At 44.6% G+C, this 19,394-nt stretch overlaps 1 protein-coding gene across 7 annotated transcripts in view; it reads right to left on the reverse strand.

The window, feature by feature from the left end:
* LRRFIP1 (LRR binding FLII interacting protein 1) overlaps positions 1-19,394 on the reverse strand; it is an 81,069-nt gene that overhangs the window by 44,383 nt on the left and 17,292 nt on the right. For 3 of the 7 annotated variants that reach the window (XM_088021473.1, XM_028105347.2, XM_028105338.2), the window contains 2 exons: positions 8,510-8,554; positions 7,915-7,965 (listed from right to left, as the gene is read on the reverse strand). The exons of 3 other annotated variants lie outside the window; for them this stretch is intronic. In XM_088021473.1, coding sequence (XP_087877599.1) covers positions 7,915-7,965; positions 8,510-8,554 — 96 coding nt within the window. Of the gene's footprint in view, positions 1-1,293; positions 1,354-5,291; positions 5,331-7,914; positions 7,966-8,509; positions 8,555-19,394 lie in introns of all 7 variants that reach the window. One more of the 7 variants, XM_088021474.1, reaches the window with a different exon arrangement.

Consider the following 19,394-nt stretch of genomic DNA (forward strand, 5'->3'; position numbering starts at 1 on the left):
GGCCGGGAGAGAGTAGTGCGGCTCCTGTCCTAAAAAGCCGGCAGGGAACAGTCCGCGGGAAGGCTGAGCAGGAAACGCAACTGTCCACGCCCCACAAGCACAGAATGGCATGCTGCTTGGTTCTGCCCCTGGACTACTGCCTTCGCAAAAAACATAATCCAAAGGCCGTCCATGTAAAAACATAAATAGGAAGACGCAGCCTTTAAACCGGGAGGATTGTTTTAGTTTGGAACGAGAAAAGTTTACGTAAAATGGACATGTATGCCATCCATAATAGGACGAGAGGCGAAAAACCTCATCAGCCAGTTTCAGAAAGTTAGATGGGACTGGGTTACCCCTCTGAAACCTGAAAATATAATTCAAGTGTATATATATCTTAATATAATTAAGATAAATTAAAAAGAAATACCATTTGCACAACTAGTAAAATTTACTATAAGGAAAAAAGTAAAGCAAATATAGGAATACGAAGATTTTAGTTAATTTCACATATAGTAGATCTGCAAGTCACAAAACTTAATAAGAATGTACGCAGTTTCACTTCGTAAAGTCCCTTAAGTCTCCCTGCTAAATCCAAAGCCCTCCCCGCTTCTCCTGGACTCTCCTGCCACTGGTCCCTTTCTCCTTTCTCCCACCACAGGGCATTACACTGCTCTTCCACTGCCTCCTGAGCCTGCACTGGGGGCATCCCGTGACCAGTATTCAGGGGCACATGGACCCTAAAATACATGTCTTTAAGATGACAAAGGAGGGGCGCCTGGGTGGCTCAGTTAAGTGTCTGCCTTCAGCTCAGGTCCCGCTCGGCAGGAAGCCTGCTTCTCCCTCTCTCTCTGCATGCCGCTCCCCCTGCTTGTGCTCTCTCTCTCTGTCAAATAAATAAAATCTTAAAAAATAAAGAAATAAAATGACAAATGAGAGATGGGCACAGAGGGTGAGAATATGCTGAAACTAAGTATACCTGAAAAAGCTGAATATACTTAATATAGACGTTGTGCACATACACCTAGGGCAGCAAAATAATGAAAGAGCAAGTATTTAATTCAACACATTTTTAAACCTAAGAGATTCTTTTTAATACCGATCTCTTGCAGTAACACTTTGAATGTTAGAAGGCTAACATTCCAAGAATGTTTACCAGTTGAAAAATTAGTTTTCATTCATTTATGGGGTGGGGCTGGGGAGCGGGTAGTGACCCACTATAACAAAGAAAAATAAGCTAAATTTAGCGATATTTTGTTTAAGCTTTGCAGCAACCTGTTGGCATTTTGTGTCATGTAAATTTACTATACTAACCCTGCCAGATCTTCTATTCAGGGACTGGGATCCATAGAAGTCTCCATCACAACCATTTGTCTGTTTCAGTGAAGAAAAGAACACTGACATCAGTATACAAATGAAGACACAGGCACCAATCAGCAAGGAAGAATTAGCTGGGTATAAACTGAGCTTTCTTAGTGGAGCAGAGGAATGACAAGCCCAGGATAACACAAATCTCAGCATGCCCCTAGATGCCTCCGTGCCTCTGATCCGCTCTATTACGACTCAGGAGAAATCCGAGACAAATCTCGGGACAGTCGGGCTCATCCGATCAGCCCAGGCAGTATTACTTGTAACTACAGGTCACTCTAGGACTTCTGTGGGGTGCAGCACATGGGCATGGGCGCGGCTGCTTTTGTCGGCAGTTTTCCTGTCTCCAGGTTTGTGACGATGCCACAGAAGTCCTAGCTTTGCAGCAGCCTGAGCGCCAGGAAGCAGGGTCACGACCCAGCCTGCGTCAATCAGGTTTCGGCTCTTGGTTCATAGGTAGGTCCTTGAAAATTATGGCCCATTATGAAGTTGTATCCAGAAGGTTCGGAAATAGCCTCTGTTCAATCTATAATTCAGTGCAAAGGTTCATCATGGAAAAAATGTTTATTGTGGGTGTGTATCCTCTATAGGATCCTCTATAGGAGCTCCTCATTCATCTAGTCTTCCTGAGTTACTTTTCAAAATGAAATCTGAGGCGCATTTCGCGAGTTCCTAATGTGTCCTTCAGAAGAGAGAATGAGTAAGTGTGTGCCCACCTCCCTTCTCTTCCTACCTCTACACCCACATGCCCGCAGCCAAAGCCCAGCCTTTCTAGAATTGGTCTCATTCATCTATAAGGACGTTTCTGCTGATCGAAGACAAGAGCTGCCAAGTGTCAGAGACATAACCCGCTCTAGAGATAGAAAACGGAAAGCAGTCCACACAACTGGTACAACTGGAAGGAGGTGCCAGGGCGTAAGGGAAGGGAGTCCAAATTCCCAGTCAGTGCTCTGTCACGTGACATGATTAAACAGGTTTGCTTAATCCTCTGGCACCTCTACTTCCTCAGCTGTGGAAATGTGCACAGAAATCCGTACTTGACAAGGCCACTGAAGGCTAATTCTGATTAAAATGAGTATCCCAAGTGCCTGGAGCAGTGCCCTCCTGAGCTGTGTGCTGGCAGGTCCCCAGAGCCCACGGGGAACAGGAGCGTGTCCTTGTTCACAGGGTCTGGCGACAGGAGACTGGTTAGCATGTATGTTGCAGCTACGACACTCATGAAGAATAAATAAATCAATTTCTAGACAGATCGTAAGTCCAGATTCATGAAATCGTGACGATCAAACTACCTATTTAGTTACAACTCAAAAACAAGTCAATTTGAGGTTTCTAAATCAAACAGGAGAGTGTGAAATCCCTCAACTTTAAATCTGAAAACTCTGATGAGTAACGTTAAGACATCTCTGAAATAAATTTGATAGTAAAAAATCCTTGGAGATAGGCAGGAATTTTACTCAATCTACTTCCCTTTCCTCTCGACCGACCGACAAGACTATCTGAGATGGAAATGTGTGTCAGGGACTTGTAGATTTCAGACCACAGTCTTATTCTTTTGGTGGCTGTTTAGAGACTTGTTCCTGGAAAAAAATTAATATAATAATAAAGGCTAACATCAATCAATTGTAGATGACTTTGAGTTTTCTAATCAGCGAGGAAGTAAAACATACCACATATATAAGCCCCCTGGCTTTCCACAGTTGTTTTGTGGACTACATGCTGCTCTAGATAAACCGTTCCCTCTGGTCATCTCACTTTCTATGCCAGCAGAGCAGGGCAAAGGACAGGAGAGCGAGTGCACCCCTCATCTGTCACTGTTTCTCTTCCAGCCTTCTGTGGCCATGCAGGAAAAACTCTCCCTTCACAGGCTCTGTGGACATCCGCACTTTCTGTTGTAATGCAATTCTGTCATTGGGAATATATTCCTAGCATGAATTCTCAAATCCATAGGAGCTCACTGACATCCCTATAGTGAAAATGACTTTGACCTCTTAAAGGACACCACCGTTTTCCTCTTGGATAGTTTTTATGTGTTGGATTTGGGTGGGTGGAGCGGTTTTTATATGTAGCCCATAACAGGATAAGGAGAGTTGAAAATTAACACAGTAGAATAAAAAGTCCACAGATGGTGTATCAACTTCATCTGAAGTCAGGTCTCACAGATGGTCAATCTTCTTTGCCGCAGAGACTGTTTTTTCAACACCCCTTACTGTGCATCATGGTGACCTCATGTGCCCCTGACCTGGGCAGTCAGAACACCTAAAGCTGGGGCCAGGGTATGTGAATCTTACACACAGTAACACTGCGGAGCGCTGCTCTCAGAGAGAATGAAATACATAAGACATTCACAAATTAGTATTTTCTAAAAGAGTGTAAGTAACATACAAGAATGAAAACCTTATCAACACCAATGATTCCAGTGGTACCTTGTGATTAGTCAGAATGCTACCAACCACCCTGCCGTTGCTATCAAAGCACCAGCGCACTTCACACTGACCATGCAAGCAAACATCGACCGCTATCTTGTTCGATTAATGATGTTAGATCATTTTTATACTGTCAAAAGATCACATCCAAGGGCAGGAGAGACGGGAAGCAAAATAAGAAAGGCCAAATCAAACCTCTGAAGTGCAATATTTGATGCACTCAACTTAGTTTGAAAACAGAATGAAAATGGAAAAGAAAAACAAAATCCAGAACGTATTTCTGACTATTGCTAACACATGTACTCATTCATTCCACCAGGACTGGCCCTTAAGTACAGTTTATTATCAGTTTAAAATAAGAAGGCTAAAAATCTGGAAATACACTGTGCAGACATTTACTTAAGAGAACAAAAGAGCTGCTAGAACCGAGTCACTCTGAAGTGCCGTGGGAAATTCTGTGAAGGGCACTTCCTGAATCTTGTTACGTGCCTCTGTGCCTCGCGTTCTCCACGGCGGATCTATTGCTCGCCAGTGGCTGAGTCCAAGACCGGGCTGGAATGCCCGGCTCCTCCGTGGCCACCAGCTTCTGTCTGTAAAGCGGTGAACTGCAGCCCTTCCAGGAGGCTCAGGGGGCAAGTGTGTGGTGCAGAAATATGGCACTATTCATTACCGTCTTCAAGGTAAAAACTACATTTTAACAAAAAGTTGCTAAGTAATTTTCAAAGGCAGTGGAATGAATGAAGCACAAAATGCTTTCAGAAGAAGTCCTAAAACATGAAGTAGTGCATAATCTGCTGTATCACTTCAGTGCAGAGGCACTTTATTGCTCATTTCTGGCGAGATTCGATTTCTCTCCTTTTTGGCGTCATTTAAATGTACAGGTTTTCAGATGCACAGGTTTTTCTGCGCAAAAGGTGCAGACAGACAGATGTAAGAAGGGAAGTTCCAAATCAAAATCTAAAGATTTCATTTTTGGTACCGGAACCGAAGTTTTTCTAAAACAGCACTTTTTGGCAAAAGAGCCAAATTGCACATTTAATTTGAATGGATGCAGATTAAAAAATAATGGATTTTTCATTAGAGAAAATGACTTTGACTTTAATCTCTTAAAAGGAAATGTAGAAGTTTTGGGAATTCTTGATTTGATTTGAGTTCCTTGAAAGCAAGACACTCTAGTCCTGTCTTGGTACCCACAGCTGTTAGCACAGCGTGTGGCAGACAGCTGGTACTCGAAAACCGCGTGGCGAGTGAGTGTGTTCAAGCACGGAGCCTGACCCTGAGGATCAGAGACACACCCAGGGGTCTCTGCAAGAAGAACGCTCACTCTGGTAGGTACAGCTGCCCTCCAGCCTGCGGCACCACCCCAGGGGGCCTGGTGCACAGCATGTGTGTCTTTCTAGACAAAGACAGACTTGGCTTTTTGGACAAACACACCCACGAGATTAGTGGAAACACCACAGGTTAGTCCCCATCACACAGCGCTATTAGGATCACGCCTCAACACCTATCCGACCATCTCACCCAGGCATAAGGACCCCCATACTCCAAGTCAGGCTGCGACTGTCAGCATGAGGGTGGAAGAGGAAAAGAACAGAAAACAGTTGCCAAAATCAATTACAAAGCGAACCCAAATGTCAGAAAACATAAAGCAAAACCCAGGTAATCTTGAAATCGTGAAAAATTACATTTTTACATGCCTTCCAGGATCTCACGTGTATTTACAAAAGGAATCACATTAGAATAAGAGCCATCATAAAATCCAGTAACATTAAATAAAATTTGCATGGCAAATGTTGCTATAATTCATGAAATCTGAAGCAGTTTGAGCAATCTTACTTCTTCCTCTATAAAATACATTCTATTTATATTAGGCAAAATGTGAACACATACATCACTATCAATTTTTAAATAAGAAAAATTAAAATCTTATGATATCCAAAATCTAGGTTTACTGAGAAGAATGCCCATGCAAACACTGGGAAAGTAAAATTTCCCCCCATCTTTAAGGGTTTACTATCGCTGCCAGTTGAATGAAGAAGGCCTGTATTTTGAGAATGTCAAGAAATAAAAGATACGATCTTTGAACTTTACAAACTAAAGATTTCAGAATATTAACATATATCAAAGCAGAACACACTGACCCTGCATAGGGAGTGCGTGAAAGGAGGTTCCTCTCTGCAGGGCAGCTGGCCCGCCAATGAACGGAGGCCAGAGCTCCCAGGCCCCTGAGGGCTTGGGGACTGATGCTGTCACCTCCTCACTGCTCTGTGCTTGTCCTGAAACTGTCAAAGGTTACTTCATCTGTCATCTTACTTCCAGGATCCAAGTTCTCAAGGTCTGTGATTTTTTTTTAAAGTATTATTTCTTTAAACAAAGTATATCATGGGAAAAATAGTGTAGGAAGCCACCTGGCTAAACACAAGAATCCTGTCCACTGTTGATTTTCCACTTTCTGCTCCTCTCTTATTTCATGTCCAGATTGTGGGCCTCTTCTATAAAATTTTATACCTTAAAACAAATATCCTGGAAGTCTTGGCAGAGAATGGTGACTAGCAAAGAAACTTAACTCATGTCTGGTTAAAATCACTGAAAATGAAATGAATGCTATAAACAATGATTTTAATAGTTTTAAACTCTTTGGGATCAGGAATCTTTCTGAGGATCTTAGGAAAGGGACAAGTTCTTTTCCCAGAAAAATCCAAGTACACACAAAATCTTGAATACAATTTCAGGAGGATCACAGATCTGAAAATGGATACTGTGATAGATTTGGATTCTGTGTCCAATTTCTCTGCTGTTCTCTCTTGAGCCTGCATTAATCAGATTTTGTTCTCACCATTTCCACCAAAAGTTTCCTTGTCAAGGTCACCGACGTCCTCCATGACGCTAAGGCCAGTGGTTGGCCCTTAGTCCTATGCTCCCTTGACCCCTCCCCCTCCTCCTGAAAACAGTATCTTCTTCTCTTGGTTTCAAGGACTCAGCCTTCTCCTGCGCCTGCCCAACATCTGTCATTTCTGTGTCTCTGCCACAGATTCTGCAAACTGAGTTTTGCATTTATAATGCTTTGGTTAAATGTTACTTCCTCTAGCTTGACTCTTGTCAGAGACAAGATCTTTGAGGAAGTTATAACCGTATGGCTAAGGGGAAAGTTTCAGAGAGCAAGGAAGCTCTTCAACTGACTTCACATCTGAACTGTTACTTTCTGGCAAAATCACTATGATCTGCTCTGGGCACTGCTAAGACCATGACAATGATTGCTCAACAGAACAACAACGTGTTACCTTTACACTTACTGTTTTGAAGCCAGATGAAATACACATTCACGGTGCATATAGCAAGTCTAGGTTTAATTGTCTAATTTAATTGTCATGGTGATCAAAAACAAGCCTTCTGCTCTATACACTTCTTAAGCGAAACAGACGGCTGCATTGAGACCTACTTCCTGGCAGCAGTGACAGCAATTGTAACCTGGTCGTAAATAAAACTGACAAGCTCAGAGTAATGTACTGACTTTAAGAGCGAAGCAAAACACAGTTTCTCTACTTCACTTCCCAAGGCATGCAATGTTTTCAAGTCTCATTATGGAGATTTGGGGAATATTTAAGGAAAAATATGTATTTGTCTTTGTCAACCATCAAGCTGTCAGTGATGAAGAGATTTCATCACAGTTGACCAAAGGTAAGACTCCTGAGGGTGAGCAGTCCTGGGGCTCATGGATCCAGCCTGTGCCAATTTCCCACCGGGCAGCCTACAGCAGCTTTCAAGGAGCTACGCAAAAATAGCACTGAAGAACGGTTACTTTACCTGAGATGCAAATCTGACTGGGAGCACGTATGCCAATAGACCCCTTCATCACAGCAGCATCGCCAAGAAGCTTAATCAAGGCGTGGCAGTGCTGTGATGTGGAGAAATATACAGACATTATGATGTCCACTCTTGGGAGAGAGACACAACAGAGGGCCCTATGCTTATCAATAATCTCTCTGCAACACAAGGAAATGCCCCACCTTTGATTAGATTTCAAATGAGCCGCTTCTCAGTTAGACTCTGGGGTAATGAATAGGAAATGTGAACACAGGGATACAGCACAAGGATGGCCAACCATAAACTGTACCATGCAAACCCAATCATTCTGGTTACTAACCCTCAGACTTCCACGACTACCCACTGACATGCGCTCATCTTCATCAGAAGCCTAGTAAAAGAAAGGATGAAAACAACCATGAAGCATAATACAAAGAAACCCATGTCCAGCTTCCAGAGAGATGCGGCCGATCTGACACCACAGCAGTGGGGCAGATCAGGCGCCTCTGGAAACCTCAGTGGACGTGAGCCTACGTCTTCCCCAAATGGGCCTTGTGTGTGCACCTCTGTTTACAGAGGGCTGTTTTTAGGATGCTACCGCTTCAAGTTAATTTCACTGAAGTGGTGTTATTTACTTTGGGGGTAATCTACAAACAGAGCCTCAATGCATATCACTCTGCAAATTATTTGTGGGTACTGGATAGCAAAAGAGCATTAAAACTGTCATGAATATATATTAATACTCAGAAATTTCCCTTTCTCCCCTCACAAAGTTAGGTCAAAATGCTAGAAGTCGAGTTCACAATCTTTGTTTAGATAATAGTATCAAGAGTAGTTAGTTTCTTCCATAATCATCACTAAGGTATATGTGATTCACGTATTTCAGCCACTACAACTATAAATTAGACTTCAATCAAAGTGAACACAGTACTAACCGATGTGTTTCTTCTGGATCTACGCGAATAGCGCTCACTGTCTTCCTACCAAAGCAATGGAAGAAACAGTATTAAAGGTCAGATACAAACAAAACAGAAGCCATAGTCTGGTTGTGACACAATACAGTATTTCTGATATAAATGTCAAATAAATATTTTCTTTGATGCCATTAAAAAGGCTTCAATTAAACCACTGAGGAAGAATATTTTCTTTGGGGGGCATGTAAGCACACAAGCAGTTGGCATATTTCATTCTGGCTTTAAAAGTGGGAAAAGATGGGCCTTTGTTTGTCCCTAACCTCTACAATGTGGTCCATTTTAACCAACCTACTTTTCCACCTACATTCAGAACCTTATTCTCTTCCCTTTGGGAATCAGAAGATAAATCATTTCCATAAAAGCTCGGGTAAGGATGTCACCCAATCTACTATATTTTGTGCATTCTGAGACACACAGTTTTTCACATTTGGATAGCTCTGAAGTAGGGGTATATCTTACCATCAAAGTCGTTCACATTAAAATTAGCAGCGTTTTTTTCTTTCTCAGTGGTATAGAAAACAATGAGGCATCTTTTACCTGGGTCTTAAGATGCGATAAACATACATCTGCCATGGAAGCTTAAAACAATGGTTTACACATACTAAAGGCCGAAATTAATCATTTCTTTCAATAGAAGAAGTGTATACTGTTCATATTTCAGGAACTATTCTCTTTACCGTTCTACACAGGTGTCTAAGATATTAGGAGATAGTTTTACATTTCCTTGGATTATTTATGCATAAGAGACATCGAATATGACATTTCCAGGTTCTCAGTTGCTAAAAGTATGTGATGATGTTCATAAGGCCATTCAGTAAGTGTCAAGGACAGTAGGAGGTGGGAGGAACTCATGTGGACGAATTAAGGAGAGGAGTGGGTCCACGTTCTTTTGGGGCCAGTGGACAGCAAGGGGAATGCTCCCCCTTCTAGAGCCTCATGCCTGGGGCACCATCTCCTCCTGAGTGTGCTAATGGAGAGCCCTTGGCCTGAGGAGACAGGGCAGGGTGGCACTGGAGACCACCAGCGGCTAGCCTGGAGACTCCAGGAGTCAGCAGCTACTGACCAGACCAGACAAAAACGCCAGCCAGGACCAGTTCTAACCCAGCTTCATACGGATATAAACAATCAGGCCAGATGCAGAAGTCCCTGGAAGAAAATCTCTCAGTATTAAATTATGGTACAGTAGGAATCTATCAATATAATTAAACTTCCTAAGAATCAAATTATAAACTATTTCAGTTTCTTAAAATTGTATTCAAGGCCTACCATCCACTGCTCGATGTCACCCCATTTTGTATCCAGCCCATAATACTTCTATAGACAGAAGGGAAAGAAAATTAGGCAAGACGTGAAACAGTAACCACATAAGATACTGTTCTGACATGCATTTCCAAACTGCTGCCCAAGCCACACGGGGAAGGGAGCATGCTGAGGCACAGCAGTAAATACCACATTCGGGGCTATGCAGGGAAGTGCCTCCAGTGAGGGGGGCCCATGCAGAGAGACCTCCTCATCTCAGCCCCTCCCAGGCAAGCCCACTGGGCCAGGGTGGAGCGGAGCGCTGCGGAGCGGAGCTGAAATTTGCCCGTGCAGCCCCTGTGTGAGGCTGTTCAAGCCTGCGGAGCCAAGGTACTCGAGCTGCTACAGCAGCGAGAAAGCCCAGGGGACGGGGAGAGAGCGCGTGATGACCCCTAGGTTTCTGGTGCCCTTGCTCCAGCTATCTGATATCTACACTAAACTTAGGCCCATGATAATTTATGTTCTTTGGATGTCTTCATAGCATGTCACTGATGGAAAGATGACTGAGTGGCTAAGAAGGGGCTTGGAACAGAAAAAAAAATTTATGGTAGCAGGTTATATTTGACATTTTCTTTAGCAACTGCCTCCATGTTTTTACCTTGCTTGTCTCAGCCCCGGTGGTCCAAGTTAAAATTAGAAAGCAGATTCAGAAGGCTACTGCGCTTACTAAATATAGTCATTCCCAAGATAGGCAGGAGCCCAAGTCTAGTCTCCAATAATGGGGTTTTGCATTTCTCCTCACTTTTCCCACAATTCCAATAGAAAAAGCAAGGGATGACCAACCAAACCTCCATATCATCTAACACAGATGTGGTTTTCCTCTTTATACGTTAAAACTTCATAATCAGAAAAAATATTAGATGCTAGAAGTCCAAGACACGTTTTGAAGTTGTTTTCTAATTGCCAAAACATGCTGCTATGTTTGGCTTAGTTTCAGTTTATTTTGAAGGGTGGCCAGATTTTAAATATAATGGCTTCCCGACAGTCTTGCCCCTTTCTCTTAGGGTGCTAAGTAGGCCTAGTGGAAAAGAAAAAAAACTGAAGGGAGAATTTAACCATGCTTTCCAAATTTCAACCAATACAAAAATGTAACATATCAAAACTACATGCACCTAGTCTTTTTCTGTAAGTCACTCTCCTAACTTCGACTGAAGGGAAATGCAACAGCTTAAAGCCATTTTGCATTCAGCTAATGTTGGCCCTGCTCTCATAGCCAAATTCCAGGTTTCTCACCTGTAAAATGTGACACCATCAGCCCTCTTCAGCTCATGGCTTGATTACAAAGATAGAAAGAAGACAGTTTTTGTTTTTAATGGGGGCCTATATAAAGGCACAAAAAATATTTCAATTCCAACAGAAGTCTGTATGATCTGTTCTTCTATTTTCATATTTCCCTTTTTTTGCCAATTCTATACTTGTATCAAATACTGCACACCATCTCTTGCTCTTTTTGTGATAAAAATAAGAACTAGCATTCAAAATCTTCCATCTAGTTTATGGTGACCCTACACATCACTGCTGCGCCTGTAGCTACATTTCCCCGTCATTTCAGGGAGAGAGAGCACCCCCCTCCCCCAGCGGAAAGTGCAACTAACTGGAAGTTCTGATGTTAGTGAGCAGGCAGCACAGCCAAGTGCGGAAAGCATACAATGTTTCAAATGTAAACGACTATGATTAGCCAGTGAGTCATGCAGAGGAAGCAAGAACCAGACTTACAACACAAAAGGTGCTCGACTTTCAGAAATAGCTTTGGTTCAGTAGAAGAGAAACCATCACACAGAATAGCCAAGTGGACCGAGAGAGACGTTTACTGCCTCCTCTTTCTTTTCTCAAATCTTAATGATAAGGAAAGCCTTCCCTTCCCTTGGCACATCTTTGTTATAAAAATGTGCATCTGCTTTTCTACTGTGGACTTCCTGAGCTCCTTTCTAGGTTACTTTGTATACCAGTTAACATTCTAAGGAAGGTCTAACATTATATCCCTGGTGGGTTACTAAACAGAAAAATAATAGTGCTCTGGAACCAGAAAGGAATGGGCCAAAGTGTTAATTACTAGGCGGGTCTCTTTCCTAGGTTTTGGACAGTTTGTTACAGGGAGGGTTCCCCAGCCTTGCCAGCTTTGCCTCTTGTTAAATTCTTCCCGGCACTCTGTAAGTATGTTTGGATCTAGCTTCAACATGCATTCCAATACCAGACCCTACAAAAACTAATAAAGTGCAAATAGATTCTGGCACCCATTTATCTGATTTGTCCACACTCTTCTAGACAGTAGTTATGCAGACTGGGGGTGGGGGACAGGAAGCAAAGGCAATCCAGTATTGTAGCCAGTAAAGGAATCCATGGCCGGAATTTTAAATTTACTGACCGTGTATTTAAAAGGACCTGCTTATTCTAACCTCTGAAACGGTCATCTTATTTTGATTTTCTTAGCTGCTCTAAAAGAAAAAAAAAATACAGTTCTTAGATTTATAAAAAGCAACGATGATAGATGTCAGAAGTAACAAACTAGATTCAGGTTTGGGAAAGATTCACTGTAGACATACACTATAAATTATCAGGGAACCAACCACTCCCTCCATCATCGTCGCGGAATCAGGAACCACTGATCTAGTTGTTTCGACCTTAATTTGTGTGCCTGGCCTGCTAGTGTATTTCTCTTTAAATCTCAGCTGCTTCTAAGTGCCTAGGAAATAGACATGCATGCTACCACCATGAATGTTTAGGGATAGAGGGCATGTTTATTTTAAGCTATTGGATTTTACTGTTGTGTCATTTTCTTTTTTAATCAGATTTTTAAATCAGTATATAACAATCTCTAAATGTGTGATAATCTGCACTGAGATTTTAAAATTTTTCTAATAAAATCATATGGAAGAATAATCTTTCTCTTTACATATCTGACTTCAAAGGTATCCCCAATTCTGAAGTGTGATTTTATTTTGTCTTAGAATTTGTTTTTCCCCAAAGAAACAATTTTCTAATTCCTTGAGAAAAGCAGAGATGAGGAAAACATTCTGTGGACAGAGGTGCATCTGATGGTTGCTTTTTTCTGGGGTGGAAGTAGAGATGACTTCAGCATTCTTGATCAAACCAATTTGTAAACAAAGCAGTAAAAAATTCTATGTATTTTCAATGAAAGGCATTATTTCTGAAAGGTGACCAGGCCCTTGGCAAGGCAAAAAAAAAAAAAACGAGTGCATGCAAATTAGAAAACAAAGAACAAAGAGCCTACCTTTTGAACCTGATAGATCTACAGAGAAGGGCAAAAGAAACAGGAAAAGAAATATGAAATCTAATTACAGAAGTAGTTATGTCAGAAAGATAGGTTCTCTAAGTCTCCGGAAATGTGAAGAAAAGCCATACTGGAAAAAAACCCAACACTGAATACCAGTAGAACACGAAAAATGTTTGAAGTCTCAATGAAAGAATTATTAATTTCCTAACTCATTTTACATTCTATTTCAGATACAATGGTGAAACCTGGGCACACACACATGGGGTCCCTGCAAGAATCCTGGTATGATTCCACTGCACGGGTCCATGTGACCCATTACCAGCAGTGGTCCGTGTAACCCATTAAAAGCACTTCATCTTCAATTCGAAATCTCTTTGCCCAGTGATAAAAGTTCCACTAGAAAGTAAAGAAACAGAATTGGAAAGTCAACTGGTCAAGTTCACATATAGGGAAGGAAGATGCTTTCCTGTTCTGATTCATGCAGGTACAAACAATGCCAGGAAAATGACAGGTAAAGGAAAAGCAATCACTAGAATAGAATTGAAATATTTTTTTAAAAAGCGGATTATTGCACACTGACACATTCATTTGCTTCAGATGTTTCTCCTAATTGTGTAGTAATCATTAGGTAAGACTGAGATTTCAGACTCATTCATAGAACAAAACATTTGCTGAGTCAGGCTTTATTCAAGGCACTGTCAACGCTTGGCATTTCTGGTCTTACACAGGTGGCACAGGTGAGTATATTCAACATTATGACCATATGACACACAGTACTCTCCATGAAAACGTTTATCAAGTCAGTAGCAATGAAAGAGATGCATCCTGTTCATCATATTGGCTGGTCATCTATTACCATTTTGTTTCCGTTAGTGGAGGTCCTCATGTGAAGTAAAAGGTTCACTTGGAGTTCCCAAAGAATATCTACATATTATTCTTCCCTAATGAATCCATTCAAAAGGAGCTCATAATCCTTTTAAACAGTCCCACAGCACAGGGAACATAGGTCATAGTCGGGTCTCAATTTGCACAGAGAAGAACCATGATGGAGAGAGCTAGGGACCACCACGGGAGGGCTGGGCAGGCCTGGGTGGTCCAGGTAAATCCACAGCCAGGCCACAAGCCCTGCGTCCTCAGGGTCTGTGGGCCTCGAGGTCAGATCTATGCTCCAGCATAATATCTGCTTGCTCCCCTCACCCCTCTGTGCACTCTCCACGCCCGACTTGGGGTATCCCAGGCACTAGTGTGGTTCCAACCACAACCCACCTCCAAAACCCCCAACCTTTGTCACTGGCTTCCTGCTTCCTGGCCCCCAAGGACAATCACCCCTCCTCCTCCAAGGAGTCAAGGCTCTGTCCACCGTCCCTGGATCTGAGCTCCCTCTCCAGGAAAGCCTCGCCCCTGCTCAGAAATACCTGTGTAGAGGTGGATGGCTTGCCACCAGATGAAAACAGAGATCGTGTTTCTCAATTTTCTTACACCAAAATATCAACCCTACTAGTTAAACACTGGCCTTCCAAAGCATATTCATTTCCACTTAATCAACAACTTAAATGCCAATGGCTGGGGCTATCAGATTGTATAACCTCAAATTGCGTTAGCTAGTTCTAATAAAAGCCAGGCCCAGAGATATGATATGCAAACGGCGGGCTGAAAGAAGTGTTGTCTGTACACCTTCCTAAATCCTTAGACCCTGCTAGCTTGTCTCGCTTCCCCCTCTAGAGGTAGACACAAACACTCACGTGTGCACATGCGTGCACACAGGTACAGTGCCCCCCTCCGGACTTGGCTCACATCAAGAAAGAGCTAGATGAACAGCTAAAGCTTCTGTGTTCTTGCTAACCAAGCTGCCTATTCTGTGTTTACTATACTGCGCTTCCAAGGCCACACCAGTGGAAAAACTGGTTTCCCGGGGTATGCTTCTGCTTGTAAAATGACCGGGATTATGTGCATCTTCTCTTTCCCCTCTGCTGTGGGTGCCAGCCAGCTCCCAGACAACCGGAATCCCAGAGACTCCGCCCTGGATTTTTCTTGTTAATTACACATTTGTCTTTGGAGGTAGAGGGCACACCAGGAGGACCACACTTTGAAGCCGTCAGGCCTACATGCGAATCTGGGCTTGCCCATTTCTTAGCTGTAGGGATAACTGTCCACTCTCCTCCCCTGTAAGTCAAACTCGGGCAGAGTCCCTCACAGATTGTGACAGCACCCAGGTGTGCTGCTGCCCTGGACCAGGGGCTCTAGGACGTCCCTGTGGTTCCCCTCTGCCCCACCTCAGCTCTCTTCGACTAGCAATAAAATATGCATCTATTTTAATTTAAACCTTTCAAATCCCCCCTTTTTTGAAGCATTAGATAAACTTTAAATATCAATGCTTTCATATTTCAAAGACCCTAAATTTCTGCTAGCAAAATCATCATTTGGATGGTTCAGTGCTGCTGCTGAGCCAACCAGATCAGTATAAACTGCAGGACAGACTGGGGCAGGGTGTGGGGGGGCTCCCTCCATGCTTCATCCCTTCCTTGACCTGGCTGTGCTTGTGTTCTGCCTTAGCCCACATGCCACTCCTTCACTCAGCGTCCCAACAGGCTGTGTGGACCAGGGTTAGTTTCTCTGCTGACTCCCTGACACATACAGATTATCACTGTGCACACTAATAAATCCCACCATGGGAGCTGGTCATCAGGCATGTGACTGACCCCGAATAAGAGTCTGAGGTGAGCAGAGAAGGAACTGTAGAGGTGCCTCCGCTAACTCACTGCCAGTTTGTGGGATCACCCAGGGAGCAGGGTGGGATCACCCAGGGAGGAGGGTGACATCACACAGGGAGGAGGGTGGGATCACCCAGGGAGCAGGGTGAGATCACCCAGGGAGGAGGGTGGGATCACCCAGGGAGGAGGGTGAGATCACCCAGGGAGGAGGGTGGGATCACCCAGGGAGGAGGGTGGGATCACCCAGGGAGCAAGGTGAGCACAGGTGGTCTGTGGGATCACCCAGGGAGGAGGGTGGGATCACCCAGGGAGGAGGGTGGGATCACCCAGGGAGCAGGGTGGGATCACCCAGGGAGGAGGGTGGGATCACCCAGGGAGGAGGGTGGGATCACCCAGGGAGGAGGGTGACATCACCCAGGGAAGAGAATTAAGAAACTGGTGTTCACCAGAGGTACCTTCTCACAGGCAAAGCCAAGCTTTCCTGCTGGCCCCTCAGAACTCAAACCCACTCGCTGTGGAAACCCGCTCCCGCGTCTGCAAGCCCCTCTGTGGTGTAGCTGAACACTGAAGGGACCCCAATGACCACCTGCTTTTGTGTGAGACGTTCCTTGGAATTCAACTCAAGATACAACATCTGATTCCCAGGAACCACTTCAACGTCTTGACAATAGACATGAAACATGTGGTTAAAATGGAGAATGTCACAGTTCTAATATGTGTACGACCTCGGAGGCCAACCGTGGCGTTTTTGATCAGATCCCTGGTTTTAATCAGCTTTTCTCTGCAAAGCTGAGCTCCTCGGCCAGCACCAAATGCCGGGGACGGGCTGTGCTGCCCAGGAGCGGGGCTCTGCCAGCGCACAGGCCCAGGTTCAAGTGCCCTGGGGCGGGAGACAGGGGGCTCCCCTGCCCCGTGTGCCCAGTGGGGGCTTCCTGGCCTTGTGAGGCTGCTGTGAGGGACAGTGGGAGCCGAAGGGAGCAGGGGGGGCTCTGCTTCTAAAGGAGGCCACTCAAACAGTCATTTTCGCGGCTCAATTCTTCACTTTCGTTTTCTAAATCAAGAACTTTTGCTAAAGAACTTTGTGAGTGATAAGCCACTTATGTTATCAAGCATGTATTTAAATCAGCTCCACCCGTCATTAAGGACAGGCCATAGTTAATCTAAACACATAATTTGGAAAACAGATGTGTATATACATACCGCATAATTCATTCTTGTCTCGGTTTTGTAGAAATTTCACATCGTACTCTTGGTGAGTGTAAGTTTCTCTTACACTGGAGGACGATGATAAAATTACGATTCCTAACACCAGCCTGAGTGCCTGACGGTCCCCGCTCTGCCCAGGGCCGGCCCGTCGGCTAACACCATCCTGAGTGCCTGACCGCCCCCCGCTCTGCCCAGGGCCGGCCCGCCGGCTCCAGCAGCGGGCTCAGATGCAGCCACAGGCCGCCAGAGACAGCAACGCTGCTGGGACTCAGTCAACTGTGGAGAAGCTGGTAGAGCAGGAACACGTGTTGGGAAGTTCTCCCTACAAGGCTTTTGCGACCTTAATATACCAAGGAACTGGGGGCCTGTTGCAGAACCAGGAGAGCGGATTAAAACCAAATGAGCCCCAAGAGGGCGGTGGCCGTGGGCCCCTGACGGTGGAGCAGCCTGCAAGGCAGAGTTCGTGGCCCAGGTCGTGGCCACCTTACCGCCCCACTGACGTGCTCCTTTCTAAAGCGGGGCAGGGGGTAGCAGCGTCCTGCACACAGTGCGTGTGCAAGTATTTGCTGAACGAACGGAAATATTCTAACGGGAAACGGACACCAGGCAGTTTGAAATAAGCATCTGAAAAAGGAAAAATATCTATTTTTAAAAACCAGTTCAGGCTAAAAGAACTTTTCCATTGGGTGGCCTCTAGTTACTATTAATACCAGCGTCTGAGTTTGCAGAAGCTGCCTGGTGTCGGGGGGGGCTCCTCCAGCATGGTGACAGGGTCTCAGACAGGTACATGACAAAGTCTACAAGCAACCAGATCTATACTTTTTCTCGACCTCCCGTTCAGATACTTCTCTCCAGAAATGTTCTGAAAATGTGTCTCTGAATGATCTTCGACCATCGCTCCTGGTGAGACGTGTCCCCTAAGCTGGTGGACGGGTATCCATCAGGCCCCCATCCCGACTGGGGCCAAACCTCACCCTTAAGTGAGGTGACAGGAAGGGGTGCTTCACGGTAGTCATCAGTGCAACGGGCGAGTCCAAATCACCCACGTGAAAATTCCAGAGTGCCTATTTCCAGTTTTAAAATGACAACTGTGATTCTCGGGGGGAAGGCACTGGGAAAATGCCAAACCCGTGCTTTGCATAAATTAAGAGAAAAAGTACAAGAAATCAAAGCAGAAGTAATTCTACAGGCAGAATATCTTAGAAACTAGACTTAGTTCTGACTGTGTTTGTATTTCTAACGAGGGGGGAGGACGTGGTGAATTACCTTCAAATATTTGTTGAGGCTTTACCCACGTTGTAAACACAGGATGAGTAGTAGCTAAAGCCTTGTTGCAGGGTGGCAGCTCGCTCATCTGCTTGAGTCGCTTCCCAGGCACCGCTGGAGCGTGGTGTGGCCCTTCTCTTGGAAACCACGTCCCCCCACGTCCCCCCTCGGGGGCCCCCCTGCCCTCCCACCACTGGGCCTGTGGTTTGACTCTCCTAAGTAACATCCTGGCCTGGAGCTTCTAGCAATCTTCAATCCATTCTTCAAACCCCGGGGAAGAGGTTTCTTCCCCAGATTTGAATCTGGTCATGCCCCTTCCCTGCGTGAACCTGCCCACCATGTGGTGTGGAACCCCTCCACACACAGGGAGTGGCCATGAGCACGTCAGGCTGGTGGCCGGGCCTCCCCCTACGGGGAATGTGAGGGCGTGCGCTGGAATCTGCAAGGATTTGAAGAGAAACTGGAAATGTAGGTTTTTATCGGAAATCTCACATGCTTTAAAACACTGGCTCAGCTTTAAAATTCTGGCTATGTGAAATCAGCCCTAGGAAAAGCACCTGGCTGCCTCTCTCTGGCTCAATAAATCCAAATGTTCTGAACAAGAAAAGCCCTCGAGTGGGGTCTGGTGTGGATGCTCCAGCAGGGTGTGGCCCACAGAGAACACAGGTCTGGTAGACGGGGACTTGCTTCCTCTACCACCCTGACTTCAAGGTCACAGAAAAGCTCACTGCTCTAACCACAAGTTCAAGAGTCCTCGTGCTGTCCATATGACCTCGGCCGAGCTCGAGATTATGAAAGTAAGTCGCAAACAACATGAACAGGTGTGTAAGCCCATGCCTGAACACTTTCCCCGGGGTGGGGGAGGGACAGTTTCTTCCCTAACTATTCCACCATGGTGTATATTCTGTTTTCTGCATCACATGTGGGTTTCAGGCATCATGAAACTTATTAAAACAGGTAAAAGCCACAGGAGAAATATTTGTAAACAAAATAGTTTGGTGAGTTTAAAAAAGTAATATTCTGTCCTTTCACATTTTAACTCAAGAAGCTTGATATTCTAGCTGGACAGTTGGGACCTTGAGGTTCAGAACCAGCACCTCTTGGCTCCTTTCAGCCAGAAGGCTGGGCT

The sequence above is a fragment of the Eumetopias jubatus genome, unplaced genomic scaffold, assembly GCF_037043125.1.
Source record: "Eumetopias jubatus isolate StellerSeaLion01/CBP00866 unplaced genomic scaffold, mEumJub1_p1.0 scaffold_3, whole genome shotgun sequence".
Taxonomy (NCBI): Eukaryota; Metazoa; Chordata; class Mammalia; order Carnivora; family Otariidae; genus Eumetopias; species Eumetopias jubatus.